The sequence below is a fragment of the Rana temporaria genome, chromosome 5 (assembly GCF_905171775.1).
Source record: "Rana temporaria chromosome 5, aRanTem1.1, whole genome shotgun sequence".
NCBI classification, from domain to species: Eukaryota; Metazoa; Chordata; class Amphibia; order Anura; family Ranidae; genus Rana; species Rana temporaria.
In genome coordinates, this window is record NC_053493.1 from 318,220,079 (window position 1) to 318,238,909 (window position 18,831).

The 18,831-nt window shown below is 40.6% G+C and overlaps 1 protein-coding gene across 6 annotated transcripts in view; it reads right to left on the bottom strand.

Moving 5' to 3' along the window:
* The window catches only part of ST18 (ST18 C2H2C-type zinc finger transcription factor), a 154,779-nt gene that overhangs the window by 74,785 nt on the left and 61,163 nt on the right, over window positions 1–18,831 (bottom strand). For all 6 annotated transcript variants that reach the window (XR_005749501.1, XM_040354187.1, XM_040354186.1 and 3 more), the window contains exon 9: window positions 18,117–18,325. Coding sequence is in view for 5 of the 6 variants with exons in the window: in XM_040354187.1 (XP_040210121.1) it covers window positions 18,117–18,325 (209 nt within the window). In the remaining variant the exon portion in view is untranslated. The remainder of the gene's footprint in view (window positions 1–18,116; window positions 18,326–18,831) is intronic.

Below are 18,831 nucleotides of genomic sequence, written 5' to 3' on the forward strand. Positions count from 1 at the left end.
GAAAGAATCATACCGCCAGGGAGGTTAACCACCGCAACACACTACACAAGGCTGACCTGCAGGCGGCCTTTTATAGTGTGGGGCATGTACTAAACCCCCTAAGCCATAATTGCCCAAAGCCACCCTGGCTTTGGCCAATTATGGCTCTCCGTTTTTTGCAAGCTGTGATTGGCCAAGCATTCGGGTGATAGTGCATGCTTGGCCAATCATCAGCCAGCGATGCCGCAGTGAATTACGGTCTGTGAAACGTAACTCGAATTTGGCGCGAACGACCCGTTTTGTTTGTATTTCGACGAACGATTGAACATACGACGTTCGAGTCGAACATGAGTTCGACGCGAATACGAAGCTCTTCCCTAGTGATAGATGACCTCCGTTCCAATAGATCCAAATGTGTATCACTCTACACCATGTGAGCCCCCACCTGTGGGAATATCATTTACCAGATATTATGACTTCCAGATTATAGGTAGGTCACAATGCTTCCAGTGCACAAATAGATCATGGATCTCCTCAAACTGTATCAGAAGGCTGTACTCACTTTAACCACTTGCCAACCGCCCCATAGCAGATTTATTGCTACAGGGCTGCTGCGCTGTGCAGAATCGCGTATATATGTGATTAAGCACGTCCAGGTTTTGGGCATGAGTACGCATCGCCGCCGGCTCGCTCCAACTGTTAATTTACACTGATCAGCAGATCCCAAGGACCCGATGTCTGCCAGCACCCACTGATCATTCAATATATTGACAGAATGGCCGTCTGCCTATGTATACAAGGCAGATTGTCATTCTGTCAGTACAGAAGAAATGGCTCCTGTAAAGCAGAAACACCAATCCATGCCTTCTACTAGTAAAAGCACAGTGACAGTGAATATTTTTAGCACTGATCACAATAATAATGTCACTGGTTCCCAAAAAAGTGTCAAAGGTGTCAGGTGTCCTACTGCAATATCGCAGTCCTGCTATAAGTCGCCGATTGCTGCCATTACTAGTAAAAAATAAAACATGAATAAAAATCCCATAGTTTATAGATGCTATAACTTTTGCGCAAACCAAGCAATATACACTTATTGGGATTATTTTTTACTAAAAATCTGTAGCAGAATACATATTGGCCTAAATTGATGAAGAAATTAATTTGTTTTATATATTTTTTATTGTATGTGTTTTAGAGCAGAAAGTAAAAAATATTGGTGCTTTTTTTTTCCAAACTTGTCGGTCGTTCTTTGTTTCTAGCGCAAAAATAAATAAATGCTGAGGTAATCAAATACCACCAAAAGAAAGCTCTATTTGTGATAAAAAAAAGGACTTAAATTCTATTTAGGTACAGTGTTGAACGAACACAATTGTTAATTAAAGTAAAGCAGTGTCGTATCGCAAAAAAATGGCCTGTCAGGAAGGGGGGTAAACCTTCCGGAGGTCAAGTAGTTTATCAATTTGCATCTTTCTAATATGAATGTTACTCAAACAGGAGCAAAACCTCCCATAGAATAATCAATTTTTTTTTAAAGAGAGTGCCAGTGGTGAGCAAGGTGCTGATATAGTTAGCCCTGCCCTACTTGTTTCACCATAGTAACTTCATCATGAGATGTGGCCATATCTAAGGGTGCTTTATTTCCTATCTGATTTTGTCTACTTGTTAAATTGCTTATTTTTGTCGACATAAAGAACAGAAATAGTGAGGGACATACCGTAGTTGCTTAGCAACTTTTTCCCTTTTCTGTTGCTTATATCTTATGGTTAATGTAATCATGCCCTTTATTTAAGTAATAAACAAATGTTTTAAAATGACAAGCAAATAAAACAGTCATGCATTCACCCCTAAAGACAATATGTAAAATCAGGCTAAAAAATAAAATCAGTACTTAGCAAAAAACATAAGTACTATAAACTGCAACTAAAAGATGTCACAGAGCTGGTATATTTGACTGTCATAATAAATACATTATTTTACCATATTTATATTACAGTACTTTAACTAAGTGTTTCTGGCCATTTCACTACAATAGTTTAATCTGATGTGATAGTTTTAAGTACTGAATTTAACGTTGCAGCTTATCCTAGATAATAACTTAGTAACAACATCTTGTGCCATCTGTATAATATCAAATGCATTTGACGTTAGTATTAATAACTCTTAGTTACAGAAATCCTAGACATTAACTATATCTGTACCAAATGACACAAAGTTTGAATGGAATCAGTAAGTTTAATTTGAATATTTTAAAATCTAGAAAAAGTTTTTTGTTTTGTTTTAAAGAATACATTTTCTTCTTTAAATTTTTTTTTTAAATCTAGTCATACTAACAGTGTTGCCAGTAGACCAAGACTTTTAATAATAAATGGTTCTACTTTGGGAGAGGTAATGTAAAATATAGGTCATAGTAAACATCTTTTATGTATTTTTTTATCTGTTAATTGTCATTTAAAACATTAACAAATATCTCTAAAGGGCTAATGAGTAACAGATAATGATACATTTAAATTACCCATAAATAAATGTTTTACATTTTTTTTTAAAGTACTTAAAAAAAAAACGTTTTTGTGTTTGAGACATGTTAATTTAAACACGGCAAATTGGAACTAACAGAAAGAGCAAAAGGGTGCATTATATGCAATAAATGATGATAGTACTGGTAAAGGACGCCAATGAAAGTTAAAGTAGTTGTGAACATACAATGTTATAGAAACTCTCTAATACTATTATCACTATGCAGGCACCATAATTGTTTTTGCTTAGTTGTTCCTCTGAATGGCCAGCCAAAGAATGAAAACTGACCATGCATGCACTTCTCACCTCCTGTGCTTTGCATGGTCAGTTTAGTACATGGAAGAAAGGTGACAGGCTAGATCAACCAGATACTTCAGATATAAGTATACCCTGTTCACTGACCACAGGCGAAATTAAACCAACCAGTTACTGGTTGATGTATTAATTTGTACTTTCATTTGGGCTTCCTGTCATGGTCTTACCTCTCTCCTGTCTCCTTCGTTTGACATGTGCTGGCGGCCATCTTGGTTTCTGGGACTCTTGTAGCCTCCCACCCTGCGGCTCCTCCTTCCCACTGGGAGGAGCTGGATGCCTGGCTCACATATATAGGAGCTCTGTGGCTTCAGTTCCTTGCTTGGTCCTCCTGTGTTCACATGCTTCTAAGACTGCTGCTGCTTCTGGTTCCGATCCTGGCTTCGTCTGACTTCCCTGCTGGTTCCTGATCCTGGCTTCGTCTGACTTCCCTGCTGGTTCCTGATCCTGGCTTCGTCCGACTACCCTTCTGGTTCCTGACCTCTGGCTTCGCAAGACTCTGTTTAACCATCTGTTTGGACTTTTGCTTTACAGCTTGATTTTCAATAAAGCCTTCTTATTTTCACTTATCTCTTGTTGTACGTCTGGTTCATGGTTCCGTGACATTAGGACCAAGCCATGAATTTTGACGGTACAGGGCCATCCTCGCTACCCACGCTGGTTGCCAGACTTGATCAGCAGGATTACCTGTTGGGTCAGTTCGCCGTGGCGTTGCAAACCCTGCTTGAACGCACGGCTCATTTCGCTCCCGTTGCCGATGGGTCGGTTGTCGCTCCTGGGCCCGCTCCTACTGCCGCTCCGGTTGTTGCACCAGAGTCTACCCCGACACCTGTTGTTGCGCCTGCGGTGTTTCGGGGTATGACCGGTTCTGCCCCCCTTCCACAGCGATTTGGGGGAGAGCCAACTCAGTGCCGAGGTTTCCTTAACCAAGTGGGCATTTATTTCGAGTTGCTGCCACATGCCTTTCCCACTGAGAGATCAAAGGTGGGCTTCTTGATCTCGCTGCTCTCGGACAAGGCCTTGGCCTGGGCCAGCCCTTTATGGGAGAACAACAATCCGGTGGTTGCCGAGTTTTCCGGTTTTGTTGCTTCTCTTCGGAAGGTATTCGATGTGCCGGCTTGCGCCGCCTCTGCTGCGAAGCTCCTTATGTCCGTCAGACAGGGTTCACGATCCGTAGCCGAATACGCCATTGAGTTTCGTACCCTGGCAGCAGAGGTGGGCTGGAATAATGAGGCTCTGGTCGCTGCTTTCTCTCATGGTCTCTCGGATGCCTTGAAGGATGAGGTTGCAGCTAAGGACCTACCAGTGGAGCTCGAGGCTCTTATTTCTTTCCTGATTTTGATTGACACCAGACTCAGGGAGAGACCTTCCTTTAAGGAGAGCCTGCGGAGGCCTCCTAACAGTTTGGCGCCTACGTTTGCTGTCCCACCCGTGCCTCCCTCTCCTCCCACGCCTCCTGGGGTTGACTTGTCTGGGGGTGAACCCATGCAGCTGGGGTTTGCTCGCCTGTCCGAGGGGGAGAGGGTACTCCGGAGACGCGAGGGCCGATGCACGTACTGTGGTCTCGGTGGGCATTTTCGGTTGGCATGTCCGAACCGTCCGGGAAACGCTCGCACCTGAGATCCTGTCGGGGGCAGATCTTGGGTGGAGTCTCCTCGTCCCCGGTTTCCCGTGTTGATAAACCACTGATCACTGTTGTCCTCTCCTGGGTCGGGGGCTCGGTGACGACCCAGGCGTTGGTGGACTCTGGTGCTGGTGGTTTTTTCATTGATAGTGAGTTCGCTGCCGCCAATTCCATTCCTCTGCAGGCTCGAGGTTCCCCGCTGGCTCTAGAGGCGATAGACGGCAGACCCCTCCAGCCGTCACACGTGACTCATGAGACCCTTCCAGTGGGGATAGCCATTGGTGCCGTTCACAGAGAGTCAGTCTGCTTCCAGGTTATTTCGTCTCCACACTACTCGGTGGTCTTGGGGTACCCCTGGCTCCAGAAGCATAATCCGACTTTTGACTGGAGATCGGCCGAGATCCTCTTATGGTCACCACAGTGTGGGGCTAGTTGCATCCATGGGCCTGTCAAGTTGCTGTGTACTTCCTCTGACTCTCTGTTGCCTCCTGAATACGAGGAGTACCGGGATGTATTCGATAAGGTGCGCGCAGTTGCCCTACCTCCGCACCGCCCATACGATTGTGCCATAGAGTTACAACCTGGTGCCGTTCCTCCTCGCGGCAGGGTCTATCCACTGTCGGTTGCGGAGAATGAGGCCATGGAGGAGTACGTGATGGAGGCGCTGTCCCGTGGTCACATTCGCAAATCCTCGTCCCCGGCAGGGGCTGGATTTTTCTTTGTGAAAATAAGAAGGCTTTATTGAAAATCAAGCTGTAAAGCAAAAGTCCAAACGGATGGTTAAACAGAGTCTTGCGAAGCCAGAGGTCAGGAACCAGAAGGGTAGTCGGACGAAGCCAGGATCAGGAACCAGCAGGGAAGTCAGACGAAGCCAGGATCAGGAACCAGCAGGGAAGTCAGACGAAGCCAGGATCGGAACCAGAAGCAGCAGCAGTCTTAGAAGCATGTGAACACAGGAGGACCAAGCAAGGAACTGAAGCCACAGAGCTCCTATATATGTGAGCCAGGCATCCAGCTCCTCCCAGTGGGAAGGAGGAGCCGCAGGGTGGGAGGCTACAAGAGTCCCAGAAACCAAGATGGCCGCCAGCACATGTCAAACGAAGGAGACAGGAGAGAGGTAAGACCATGACACTTCCACAATTTTCATATAAACTAAATGTAGATTGAGCAGTCCAAAGCAGCGTAGCACATCTTAATCACCCTTTACACAAGTGAAATAATGCTCAGTTTCTGTATTGCTTCCTTACTCTGCTGAGTGGTAAAAGCTTCTAATGTTTTATTACCCTCTTTTAGTCCTATATACACTATGGGCCAGATTCACAGATGAGATACGACGGCGTATCTCCTGATATGCAGTCGTATCTCTGTGATCCGCCCGTCCTAACTATGCGGCTGATTCATAGAATCAGTTACGCATAGATAGCCATAAGATCCAACAGGTGTAATTGACTTACACTGTCGGATCTTAGGATGCAATTCTATGCCGGCCGCTAGGTGGCAATTCCATTGCGGTCGGCATAGAATATGCAAATTACTAGTTACGGCGATCCACGAAGATCCGCGCGTTCGTCGCAATCACGTACGTCGTCACTAGTCGTTTTTACCCGTCGCAAAGTTACACCTGCTTTAACATGGCTTATCTTTAGAATTTAGTTTTTTTTTTTTGCGTAAGACGTCAGGGAATACGAAACGCCGTAACACACGTCGCATTTAAAAAAAAACTTCGGGCGCCGTAATTTCGCGCAAAGCACGTCGAGAAACGGGAACGCGCCTAATTTAAATGGTGCCAGCCCCATTTGAATTAGGCGGGCTTGCGCTGAGCGCATTTACGTTACACCGCCGCAAGTTTACAGGTAAGAGCTTTGTGAATCAGGCACTTACGCTGTAAACCTGCGGCGGTGTAACGTAAATGGGATATATTACGCCGTCACGGAGTAACGTATTTCTCTCTGAATCTGGCCCTATATTACCAAAAGTATTGGGATGCCTGTCTTTACACGCACTCAACCTTTAATGGCATCCCAGTCTTAGTCCTTAGGGTTCAATATTGAGTTGGTCCACCCTTTGCAGCTATAACAGCTTCACCTCTTCTGGGAAGGCTGTCCACAAGATTTGGGAGTATGTCTATGGGAATGTTTGACCATTCTTCCAGAAGTGCATTTGTGAGGTCAGGCACAGAACGAGAAGGCCTGGCTCATGGTATCCGCTCTAATTCATCCTTAATGTGTTTTATCGGGTAGAGGTCAGGACTCTGTGCAGGCCAGTCAAATTCCTCCACCACAAACTCGCTCATCCATGTCATTATGGACATTGCTTTGTGCACTGGTCCAAATCGTTTGGTGGAGGGGTATCATGGTGTGGGATTTTTTTTTCAGGTGTTAGGCTTGGCCCTTTAGTTCCAGTGAAGAGAACTCTTAAGGTGTCAGCATATTGAGACATCTTGAACAATTTCATGCTCCCAACTTTGTGGGAACAGTTTGGGAATGGCCCCTTCCTGTTCCAACATGACTGCACTAAGCAAGGTCCAAAAAGATTTGGAAGAGTGAGTTTGGCATGGAGAAACTTGACTGGCCTGCACAGAGTCTTGATCTCAACCCGATAGAAAACCTTTGGGATGAATTAGAGCACTGCGAGCCAGGCCTTCTCATCCAACATCAGTGCCTGAACTCACAAAAGCACTTCTGGAAGAATGGCCAAACATTCCTATAGACACACTCTTAAACCTTGCGTACAGCCTTCCCAGAAGAGTTAAAGCTGTTATAGCTGCAAAGGGTGGGCCAAATCAATGTTGAACCCTACGGACTAAGACTGGGATGCCATTAAAGTTTATGTGCGTGTAAAGGTCGGTGTCCCAAAACTTTTGTAAACCACCTATTTCAGTCCCCTCTATCCCTATGTATTTTAAGCTCTTAAATAAATATTTTCACAGAGGTTAAATAATATAAAATTTTTCACAAACTCATTCACACAAATTATAATATTTGATGCTAGCCACTCCATCATTTTATATTAACATATTATTTTTAGTTTAAAATGGAAATTTGGCTTAGAAAAACAATTGCTAGCAGGAAAGTTTTTACTGCAGAAGAGACTTTTGATGTCTATTCTTAAATAAAAGCATCTTACCTGACTACTAGCAAATTTTAAAGATACGATTTTAGCCTCAGAATGAATTAACTCCTTTACACAAGCATAGGAGTTGCATCTTCCTGGGCCAGGCATTCAAGATTGCTGAAGACTCTGAACCTGCAAGTCCGGGCGAAGGTTTTAAGGTTTTTAGTAGAAGAGAGAGCTTGTGGGTGTTGCAGCTCTAGAATGGAGGTAAGGGAATTGGACTTTAGTTCTGCTTTTCACATGGGTGTCATCAGTTCAGTCACTTTTTAAAAAAAAAAAAAAGCATCAATATGGATTCAAGTTACATCGGTTTACATCAGTTTGCACATCCATCTTCATTTCAGTTCAGTTTACATCAGTTTTTGCATCTGTTTGTTTAGTTGTTGCAGAAACCAATCATATGAGACAAAAGTATAAACAATAAATGTTTCTTGCCTAAAAGCAGACATAAATGGTATAGGCTTAAACAGGCAGCATATGTTTACATCCATTCAGATTTATCTATATGGAAAAGGTTACAGCCTGAATGGATGTAAACAGATGATCATCTGTTTACATCCACCCACCCATAGACATACATTGTAGTTTAGTCTGGATTTGTCTGAAAAATATACAGATGGACCCAGATTGAACGCCATTGTGAAAGGACCCTTAGGGTTCTTCGGCATGCATTGCTGTGGTGTGTGGGTGGTTTGCTCTGAAAAAAAGTACTGCATGCAACAGAGTGACTGCACACTGGCCCATAGTACTCAATGAAATTTCAGTGTATGACATGTCAATAAAATAAGTTAAAAAAACAAAAAAACAATGAGATGCACTCTGTGTTAGTTGGCTGGACCACACCGCACCGAATTGTTATGCAGCATACAGTGTAAACTGGCCCTTAGGTTGATACCTTTTAGATTTAAGAGCAACCTATTTTTAACAGTGAACTACTATGCACTGCATGCTATACTGTATTATTGGCTCTACAATGTTTCCTTCTATTTGCTTCCAGAACAAGAGCAAATTTCGACTGGCAGAGATGGGAGCGCTGAAGAATAGCATAGAGAGCAGGTGGATGTTGATGTGTTATATGGTCTATGTTGGGATCAGGAAAGAGGGGGAAAAACTGATTATTTAATGTGTAGTACCGAGGTTGTGACTGGGACCCTGTACATCAACTGCACTGTAGGCCTTCGCCAAGGTTTTACTTGTGTATGAAATAGCCCTGCGGGGATAAAAGGTGAGAAAGGACTATTATATATCCCAACATTTTTGTGGAGATAAATAATTTAGTCCAGATGGACTGACATTTGATCTAAATTTAATCAAATGATGAATTAGAAAAATAGATGGTTAACTATTTGTTTTAAGGGAAGAGATGATTGATAAGATCAGAGGTGTCTCATAAAATGTGTCTGTTTTTAAAGAATAGAGCCCTAAGCTTGCCCAAACCTAACCCTCTACCACTTTTAGGAAAAACATATAGAGGTTCATTTACCAAAACTGGAGAGCGCAAAATCTGGTACATGGTACATGGTAGCCAATCAGCCTCTAACTTCAGCTTGTTCAATTAACCATTTCAATTTGTATCACCTTCTTGCCCAGGCCAATTTTAAGCTTTCAGTGCTGTTGCACTTTGAATGACAATTGTGCGGTCATACAACACTGTACTCAAACTTAATTTTATAATTTTGTTCATACAGCTAGAGCTTTCTTTTGGTGGTATTTAGTCACTATTGTTTTTTTTAATTGTTTGTTAAATAAATGAAAAAAGCCTGAACATTTTGAAAAAAAAAAACAAGCTTGTCTTTGTTTCTTTTATAACATTTTGCAGGCCAAAATGTATTGTGCTACATTTCTTTGGTGAAACTAACCCAAATCAGTTTATATTATTTAGTTTGTAGGAAAGTTATAGAGTCCACAAACTATGGTATATATCTGAAATGCATCAATCCTGATGCACTCCCATCCCATCTAATTTCTTAAGGCCCAAAAATGTCAGGACAGTACAAATATCCTCCAAATTACCCCTTTTTGGAAAGTTGTTCGACCATCCTGCTTCTGGCATCTGTCTTTCCCTCTGCTGCTGGTCAGCTAGTGATGGGTCTGGTGAGCCGTGACAGGAGACCTACCGCCATGGCTGTCTGGGACGATGAGCTTGTTTTACACTACAATTCTGTGAGTGTTTTTAACTGCATTTGTTGAATAAATACTGGTGTTACTGTACTTAAAGGGCCTCTCTTTCTATTTTTCTTTTACCTCTTTGAGTGCTGCTCACGTTCCCTCTGTGCATCCTCCAGTTCTAATCCATTTGGTGGGAAGCCTAGAGAGTCATGATATCCAGAGGTACCATTCATACAGAAGTGCCCTATATACTCCTCCTTTTTCTTTATTGGAAAGTAGACAGTCCAAGGTATTTAGTAGGAGGCATGGCGGGTTTTTTGAAGTTGTAATTTTTTGTCATGAATTTGGGGAAAATTAAGAAATAAAAAAATATATATATATTTCTTGCATACTGTCTCGAGTGCAGTACAGCATCATCAATGTTTCATTTTTTTGTATTAATTTTTTATTTACAATTTGCTTTTTAATACACTGTGACCAGAGTAATATAATGTTATATTATAATAATATAATGTTACCATTCTGGGGAAGTGATCAGGATTTATTTTTTTGCACATTATGATTGCTTATAGCAATGAATTGAATTGCTATAAGCAAGCATTTTACTGAATTAAATGGAATCCGTTTTGTTGTGATTAGCTGTAATTGGCCAGAGCTAATCACATGATACAGATGGACTGTGATTGGCCCTGTCTGTACCATGTGATCACATTGACCAGTCTCAGCTAGCAACACAATTGTATACAACGGATGGCATGAAAGGAAGCCATCCATTGTTTACATCTGTCATGTGATCTGCTGTGATTGATCACAGCGGTCCCATGGTACCAGCAGTGAGGCGGTACACTGATCAGTCATGTCCGGTCCTCAGAAGGAGCAAAGGCCCACCTGGGATATAGCAGATTTAAGGTGTTAAACAAAAAAAAACTGGAAGATAATTGTTTCCAAGCAGAGCAGCACCAAATTTTGCTCTCTTCATTTTTATTAAAACAACCCCATGATGTCAGACAGGGATTCAACATTGAAGAGAACTGACAGAGCAGAAACACCACATTACACGTTTTCAGTTTTATACATTTTTCAGTCACCTCTTTCCAAACCAAAATAACATTTTCGTACTATTTTAATTTTTTTTATATATATATATATGAAAGTGGCTTTATATACTGAGTTTAATGATTATAAAATATGATTTTAGCAAATAATCACATTGTAAATGGGTTTATGATCACAAACTATCACTTTCAGCAAATAATCACGTAGTTCAAAACAGAAGACTTAATTTTAACAATAAAATTCACCTAAAACTCCAGACCTCGGCAACAGATGGCTTGGATAAAGAGCAATTCAACTGGCCTAAAATCCTTTTATGGTACAAAAACTGTAAAAACTCTCCTACTGAAAAAAGTACTCTTAAGGCAGCAAATGAGCAATATTCCTTTACTCCAAATAACAGATTTGCCTAAATTAGAGAGCATACTGAGTACTTAACAACTGAAAGCAAGTACTAAATGTCTTCCTGCTGTGTTCAGTCCTCACTGAGCAGATTTACTATTGTTGATATTATGGATTTGTTTTGCAATCGGCAGCATTTTGTACCTGGATTTTGGCCTGTCTAATTATTTTAGACTTGAATAGTTTATAAATTGTTCCTCTTTTATACATCTTGGTTAAACATTTATAAAAGACAATTAACCTTTTGCCTATATCTGAATCCTTTTGAAATTGTAATTTGTTTTCTTTTTTTCTCAGAATATTCACAAAAATACAATGGACTTATCTTCTAAAGAGAATATTCATCTAGAAAAGGTTAGTGAATAAAAGTAAACTATGTTTATTTCATCGAGTAATTAGCAAGGTACTATCCTGATTCCTCAAATTCTCCTGCACGTGATTGGGTGTTCAAAGTGAACATATACAGTGCCATGAAAAAGTATTTATACCCCTTGACATGTTCCACATTTTGTCAACATAAAGTGGCACATAATTGGGAAGTGGAAGGAAAATATAGATACTGTATATGGTTTCAATTTTTTTTACAAGTAAATATCTGATAACTGTGGTGTGCATTTGTATTCATCTCCCCTGAGTCAATACCTTGTAGAACCATCTTTCCCTGCAGGGTATCAGTGTAAAGGGGGGTGAATACAAATGCATGCCACACTTTTCAGATATTTATTTGTAAACATTTTGGAAAGCCATTTATAATTTTCTGTCGACTTCACAATTATTTGCCACTTTGTGTTGGTCTATCACATAAAATCCCCATAAAATACATTTACGTTTTTGGTTGTAACATCAAAATTTCAAAGAGTATAAATACTTTTTTAAGGCACTATGGGCCAGATTCACATACCTTTGCAGGCGGATCGTATCGTCTATACGTTACACCGCTGCAAGTTTTCAGCGCAAGTGCCTGATTCACCAAGCACTTGCGTGTAAACTTACGGCGGTGTAACGTAAAGGTGTCCGGCGCAAGCCCGCCTAATTCAAATGGGGCGTGTACCATTTAAATTAGGAGCGCTCCCGCGCCGGACGTACTTTGCATGCTCCGTTTTGAAATTCCCGCCGTACTTTCGTATTCCCGGACGTCTTACGCAAAAAAAAAAAATTGAAATTCGACCCGGGAATGACGGCCATACTTTAACATGGCTCGTCTAAAGTTAAGCCATGTTAAAGCAGGCTTAACTTTGCGACGGGAAAAAACGACTAGCGACGACGTAACGAACGCAAAAAACCTTCGTGGATCGCCGTAAAAGCACATTTGCATACCCGACGCTGGAAAACGACGCAAACTCCACCCAGCGGCGGCCGAAGTATTGCATCCTAAGATCCGACGGTGTAAGTCAATTACACCTGTCGGATCTTAGGGCTATATATGCGTAACTGATTCTATGAATCAGTCGCATAGATACACTCAGAGATACGACGGCGTATCAGGAGATACGCCGTCATATCTCTTCTGTGAATCTGGCCCTATATTCACTTTATTAATTGTGCTAAGTGAACTCTCCTTACGTCCTTGGACTTGTGGTCTTTAAAGTGTAACAAGTGGTTCACGGATGATCTTCATTATCATTACCAATACAAGGATCTGGTTAAAAAAGTTGAAGCTAAGAAGAATGATAGAACACCCGAATCTAGTGTTGATTTAGTACTGATTTAGCATCTGGAAAGTGGATCCTGAATACTGATTGGATGCTATCGCCCCGTCACCCTCATACTTACCTGAGCCCTCACTCGATCCAGCAATGTACCCATCTACAGCAGCTCTCTCCTCTCACTTCCTGGTCTTGCAGGCTTTGCTTAGGTCAAACACTGTAATGAGGGTGTAGGGCTATGTCCATAAACACATAAACATAGGCAGCGTGGCTCAGGATCGAACATGCAGATGTTTCACAATAGGAAGTGGCCTCCTATGGTGGCACACTGAGAAGAGGAAAATCACCAGCGGGAGACCCCAGAAGAGCAGGTTTGGGCTTCTCTGTGCAATTCCATTGCACAGAGCAGGTAAGTATATGATTATTTATTTATTTATGTATTTATTCATTCCCAAGTAAAAAAAAAAACTTAAAGTAATGATGTGAAAATGCAACGACCTGCAGTCTGCTATCAGTCACACGTTAGAAGAAAGCTAATCCATAAAGGCCACATAATTGTTATCAGAGATGAGCTCAGTGATTACATAACTCCAGTTCTTGATTTTTAGGCTTTATGTATTAAAGACCGAGGGAAAAATGTTTATGACAATTCTAGATTATTTTACTTTTGACTGATTCTTAAAATAGCAGGGTAAACAATGATAAAACTGAACTGTGTAATTTCGCAGTTTATGTTTGAATAGACTTTGTTGTGTTGCCCATTCAAGGCAAAGTGACAGGTTATTATAAAATAACAACCCCCAATTCACTGATACTTGCCATCCCTGCCATCCCTGGCACATTGGTGCTTTGTTGGGGTGTAAGGTAAAACACTGTGTAAGCTCAATGTCTTCTGGTGTAGAAGCTTTAACCTCCCTGGCGCAATGATTCTTTCAGAAAAAAGGTGCTGAAAGCGGTACCATTATTTGCAAGGAAATTTGGCGTTTTATACTGTAGGCCTGTAATTTTTAGGAATAACTCACTTAAATCTGACCAAACAAGAGTATTGTAGGGATCCCGGGTATGACATTTTTTTAAAAACAAAATTATAAATTATAATATAATAAATAATTATAAATAATTATAACAAATAATAATATAATTCAAATAAAAATTATTCAATAATGTAATCAACTCAAAATCACTGAAATTTGCTCAGTTGCAGAATTGTTGCTGTCATTATTTTTTTTTTTTATGACGAATTTCCCCACAAATCGCTATCGCACAATTCTGCAATTCTGCAAGTGATTATAATTTATTATCGCTGTTTTCTAGCTGCTCTAAAACCATTTTTGACATAAAGGGACACTTTTGGTTGCTATGGACAATATACAGTTTGCAGGGAGTAAGAACCGTTTTTATTATATAAAATGACATGTAGGGCACTGGGCAGACCACTAGGGACAAGGGGGGTGTGTATGTTTTACATACAGTACTGTAATCTATAAGATTACAGTATACTGTATGTAATGTGTTTGTTTACTTTTTTGAATTTGGCGCCGTTCTCCGCTCCCGTGCGTCGTAACGTCGCAGGGAACGGAGATCGACGGCACAGGAGGACGCTGTGTGAATCGAACGAGGTCCCGCTCGCTCACACAGCGCGGTGGCATCGCTGGATCCAGGAACAAGGAAAGAAAACACTGCCTGTGGATCCAGCGAGGCGAGCCCGAGTCTGACTCAGGGTTACTGATCGCAGCACAGAAATCTCACCCCGAGTCAGACTCGGGAATACCGCCAGGGGGGTTTAACAAGGTGGTAGTTGACCAATCTGGTCTGAACACCACATCTAATGATAAAGGGGAGGAGGTTCCTCCAATATTTGGAACACTGTGTATTTCTGAGGGTTTGAAACAGAGCAACAGATTAGAGTGCTGACTTGATTGGTGTAGAGGAACTATTGCGGCGTGCACAAAGTCGTGACCGCTGAACACCTTTGGGATGAATTTTTTTGACAAGTCTCCTTGTCCACCACCAGTACCTACCCTGACAAATTTTCTTTGGCTAAACGGGCACAAAATTCCTCACAGACAGACTTCAGAACCTTATATTTGTACAAGAAAAGATGGATCACCAGACACTGTTTCATCTGATAATCCAAAGCATCTTACCATCTCAAGACATAGAGGGTACCTAACAATTCTCTTTGTATTGAGTTGCTATGATGTTTCGGATTATCAGATCATTTCAATAAAGCAAATTGATTTTCAATGCACCACTGTGCAGTCATCCATTTTTTATTGAGCTTCTTTGCAAGACTGGCACCTTCTGCATGGATTTAGGGTTAGATCCTAGTTGGACTGATTTGGAGCATCGGATATTCCGATCGTGTGTAGCCCCATCTGAGTTTTTTTATCGGAAATTCCGTTGAATTCCATCAGAGTTTTGATATAGAACATGTTCTATTTTTCTCCAATGAAATTCCATCGGAATTCCGATGTGATTTGGCTGGACATAAGCCCGATCATATGTACACGGCATAACTGTAAGTATCAGATGCAGGCACAATTTCTCATTATTGGTTCAATTTGTAAATGCACTCAAATATGTTTGGTTAGTCTAGCCCCAAATACTGTTCCTATCCAATAACAGGCTTCAGTTAGAGGCAAATCAAGAGAGGCATTCTGAAGGTCTTAAGTTCTTTCATAGTTATGTGAATTTATTTAACTTTCTACTGAATACTTTTTTTTTATTAGCAAGGAATAATGTAGTCTAGTATATTATTCTATGCTTATGTTTTCATATGTGAAGAGAGCCACAATTACAATAAGTTCATTATAACCTCCCAGTATACACCTTGCTACTTTCTCCAATTGTTTATCCACTAAATGCTTATAGCTCAATGCTTATAGCTCCTTCCTCAAATTCTTTATTCCTCTAATCTATTTTAGAATTCAACATACAATGACCACACAAATGTCTTTATTTTGGCATTTGCAGAAACTCACCACAGACTAATTTTGATTGTTATTTTTCTAAATCGAGATGCTGGACTCACAATACACTATGGCAACAAATAATCCACTTAATGATTCATTTTCTCAGGAGGGATGAGCATAATGATCTCCCTGCTCTGTTATTTACCCAGCAGTCTTTCAAGGACTATTGCATATAATCTTCTCACATCCTTGGTAAAGACTTCCAGCTAATAATTTGAATACATATTGGCTGAAACAAGAAAACCTACACCACAGCACATTGCATAGCTTGAAGATATCTCACTCATTCTATTTTTAGAGACTTGAAGGATAAAAGAACACTCTAAAATTTGATATTGGCCAAACAGAAAACAGGAGCAAAGCAGCATGGCGTCTAAGTGGTTAGCACACTAGCTTTTCAACACAAAGATCTTTGGTTCGGCTCTAACGGAAACACTATTTGCATGGATTTTTTTTATATATACTTCCTAATTTTTCTTAAAGTTTCCTTTGATTTTGACCCAGAAACACATTACTAGAAGCATCCCTGTCACATTGATAACATTTTTAAAGCCAGCTGCACCTGTGAAAGAAGACACCTGTGACACCTGTGAAAGAAGACATATCTCTTGACACCCGTGTGTCCCAACCCCACTCTGTTCCTAATGCCCCGTACACATGACCAGGTTTTCTGATGGGAAAACCACGAGGAGATCTTTTGGCCCGAAATCACCGGCCGTGTGTATGCTCCCTCGCAGTTTTTCCAATGGGAAAACTGACAAATCCGCCGCCAAAAAAAGAGAACCAGCTCTGTTTTTTCCCATTGGGATTCCCGACTGACTTTTTTCCCGTCGGAAATCCCGAGCGTGTGTACAGGGCATAAGAAATCATCTCCCAAAGTCTCCTGGAAAACAATCATTACTGGGAATGTCGATCTCAAGGGTTCTCCTCAGCTCGTACTGGTTTCTTAGAACTGCAGGAAACCCATGAGATTGACACTACTGGATTTGTTGGTTTCCCAGTGGAATTCAGGGGATTATGTTTCAGAAATGGAGTGGCTTTTGAGGGCAGCAGGAAAGGTAAGTATTCCCTCTCTCCTTTTACAGGCACTGCTTACCTTATTTTATTTGTAGGTCACTTAGAAACAGGGTTACTTTAACCAGTTGGTCTTAGAATGTGTGTATGTCACTAAATGGCTGTTCGAAGTACATTGCAAGCACGGAATGGTGAAGGCGAATGATTCAGTCTGGGACAGGAAGTGTGTTACTGGCAGGATCACCAGGTAAAAATAAAAGGTAAAAAAGCAAAAAAGGAAAACAAATGCAGCTATTACTTCTAAAGACTGCTAAGCTGCAATATATATATGTTTATCTTGGGTTTAGATACAGTTTAGGCTTTACAATGTGAAAATGTAATACTTTGAATATTTTTTATCCATACCCACTTAAGGCCTGATTCACACCTATGCAGGTTGCAGTTTGCATATTCCAGGTGCATTTTGCATTTTTAAATCCACATTTTAGATCCATTGAAGTCTATGGAACTCAAAACCAGAAACAAATCCCTAGTCCTTTCCATAAAATGCACAGAAGTTAACTACATCTATAGGAAACCATGTTAAATGGACTGTAGTGTGTTTCTGAAAAACCAAAAAAGTAATAAAAAATGCATAGGTGTGAACCAGGCGTTAATGCAGAGATTATCTGATTATTACAATATTAGAACCAACCTGAATGCTGTAATAAGTGATAAATGTTATAGGGCTGTGTTGCGTCTTTCATTCACTGGATTATCAATAATTTAAAGTGTGATACTTTTTGAAATGTAGAAATATCACGAATAACATCACAAAGATGTTTTCTCTTTATAAGTATAATCTTAAAAAGATTGAAACCCTTTTAGGATCCTAATTATGAGGTGTTAAATATGACAAGTTTCAACTATTATTGTGTTCAAGGTAAATAGATTAGTACTTGCTTAATTCACCATGTAAGATGTTCATCCAAACTCTGTGTGAATCTTCCTAGAACAATACAAGCAGGATGGAATTACCTAGTGCACATCTCTCGAGAAAATCATAGCTATCTAAAAATCTGCACTTTGAAAATTCAGCTCCATTACCCTGGAAAATAAAAATGGAACCAATTTTTCTCTCCCCGGGCCTTCTGCAGATGACAATTGGTTATGTCTTACATCCAACTAATTTCCTAATGCTCATAGAAAAACATAACTTGCTTCCAGCTCCACAGAATCATTTTATTTCACCATGTTTTTGTATAAAGTATAGAGTTGCCCCTAGATACAGTAACAGTACATCACATGTTTTTGTGGCCTTTAACACTAATGTGAAAAGCAGTTTATTCACAGCTCAGTAGCCACTACAGGCTCCAGGATCTTGGATTCTCCTACCTTGGCAGACAGACCCAATGGTTTGTTGGACAGGATCTCTGCTGCTGCTTCCCTGCAGCGGGTGGAAAGGTTGAGGATGGCAGCAGCTGCTGCTATGTGGGTGTCTTCACTACACTGACCATAGCTGTAAGAGCTGGCATGGCAGGGACTCTGTGTGTGGGCGCTAGGCAGTCGGTTGGAAGATTTTACTGGACTTGTAAATTGTTTTGCTGTTAAAGAGAGATGAGATTACATGCATACAACATATTTTGTTCATGGCTGAATAACTGATAATACATTTCAGACAATACAAATGGTTTCTGATGTAGGAAAAGCACTAAGAATCTTAACTAAAAATGTTCATCCATTCTATCTTACAATTAACACTAATTTGTTTAGTGGGAAATTATTTAATATTTTTCTCTGTATCATGTTTTTACCATTAAATCACTAAACACGTTTATTGTCCTATAATAAAAAATGTGTAAACCATATGCTTTCCTCTTTTTTTAAATTTATGTATAGACATTTTTTAGTTTAGAATAGGGTAGGTCAAGCTATCATTTCTGTCTGTGCACCATCTAGGTAGATTTACCTTCTCTGTTTGTCCTTATAGAAACAGAGAGTAATATAAAATAATATAATTCTGAAGTTGCTACCGGAACAAGAGGTGAGGGGAAATCTTCCAGAGGGGACACCTTTTCTGGGAATAACTGTCTAAGGCTGGGTTCACTCC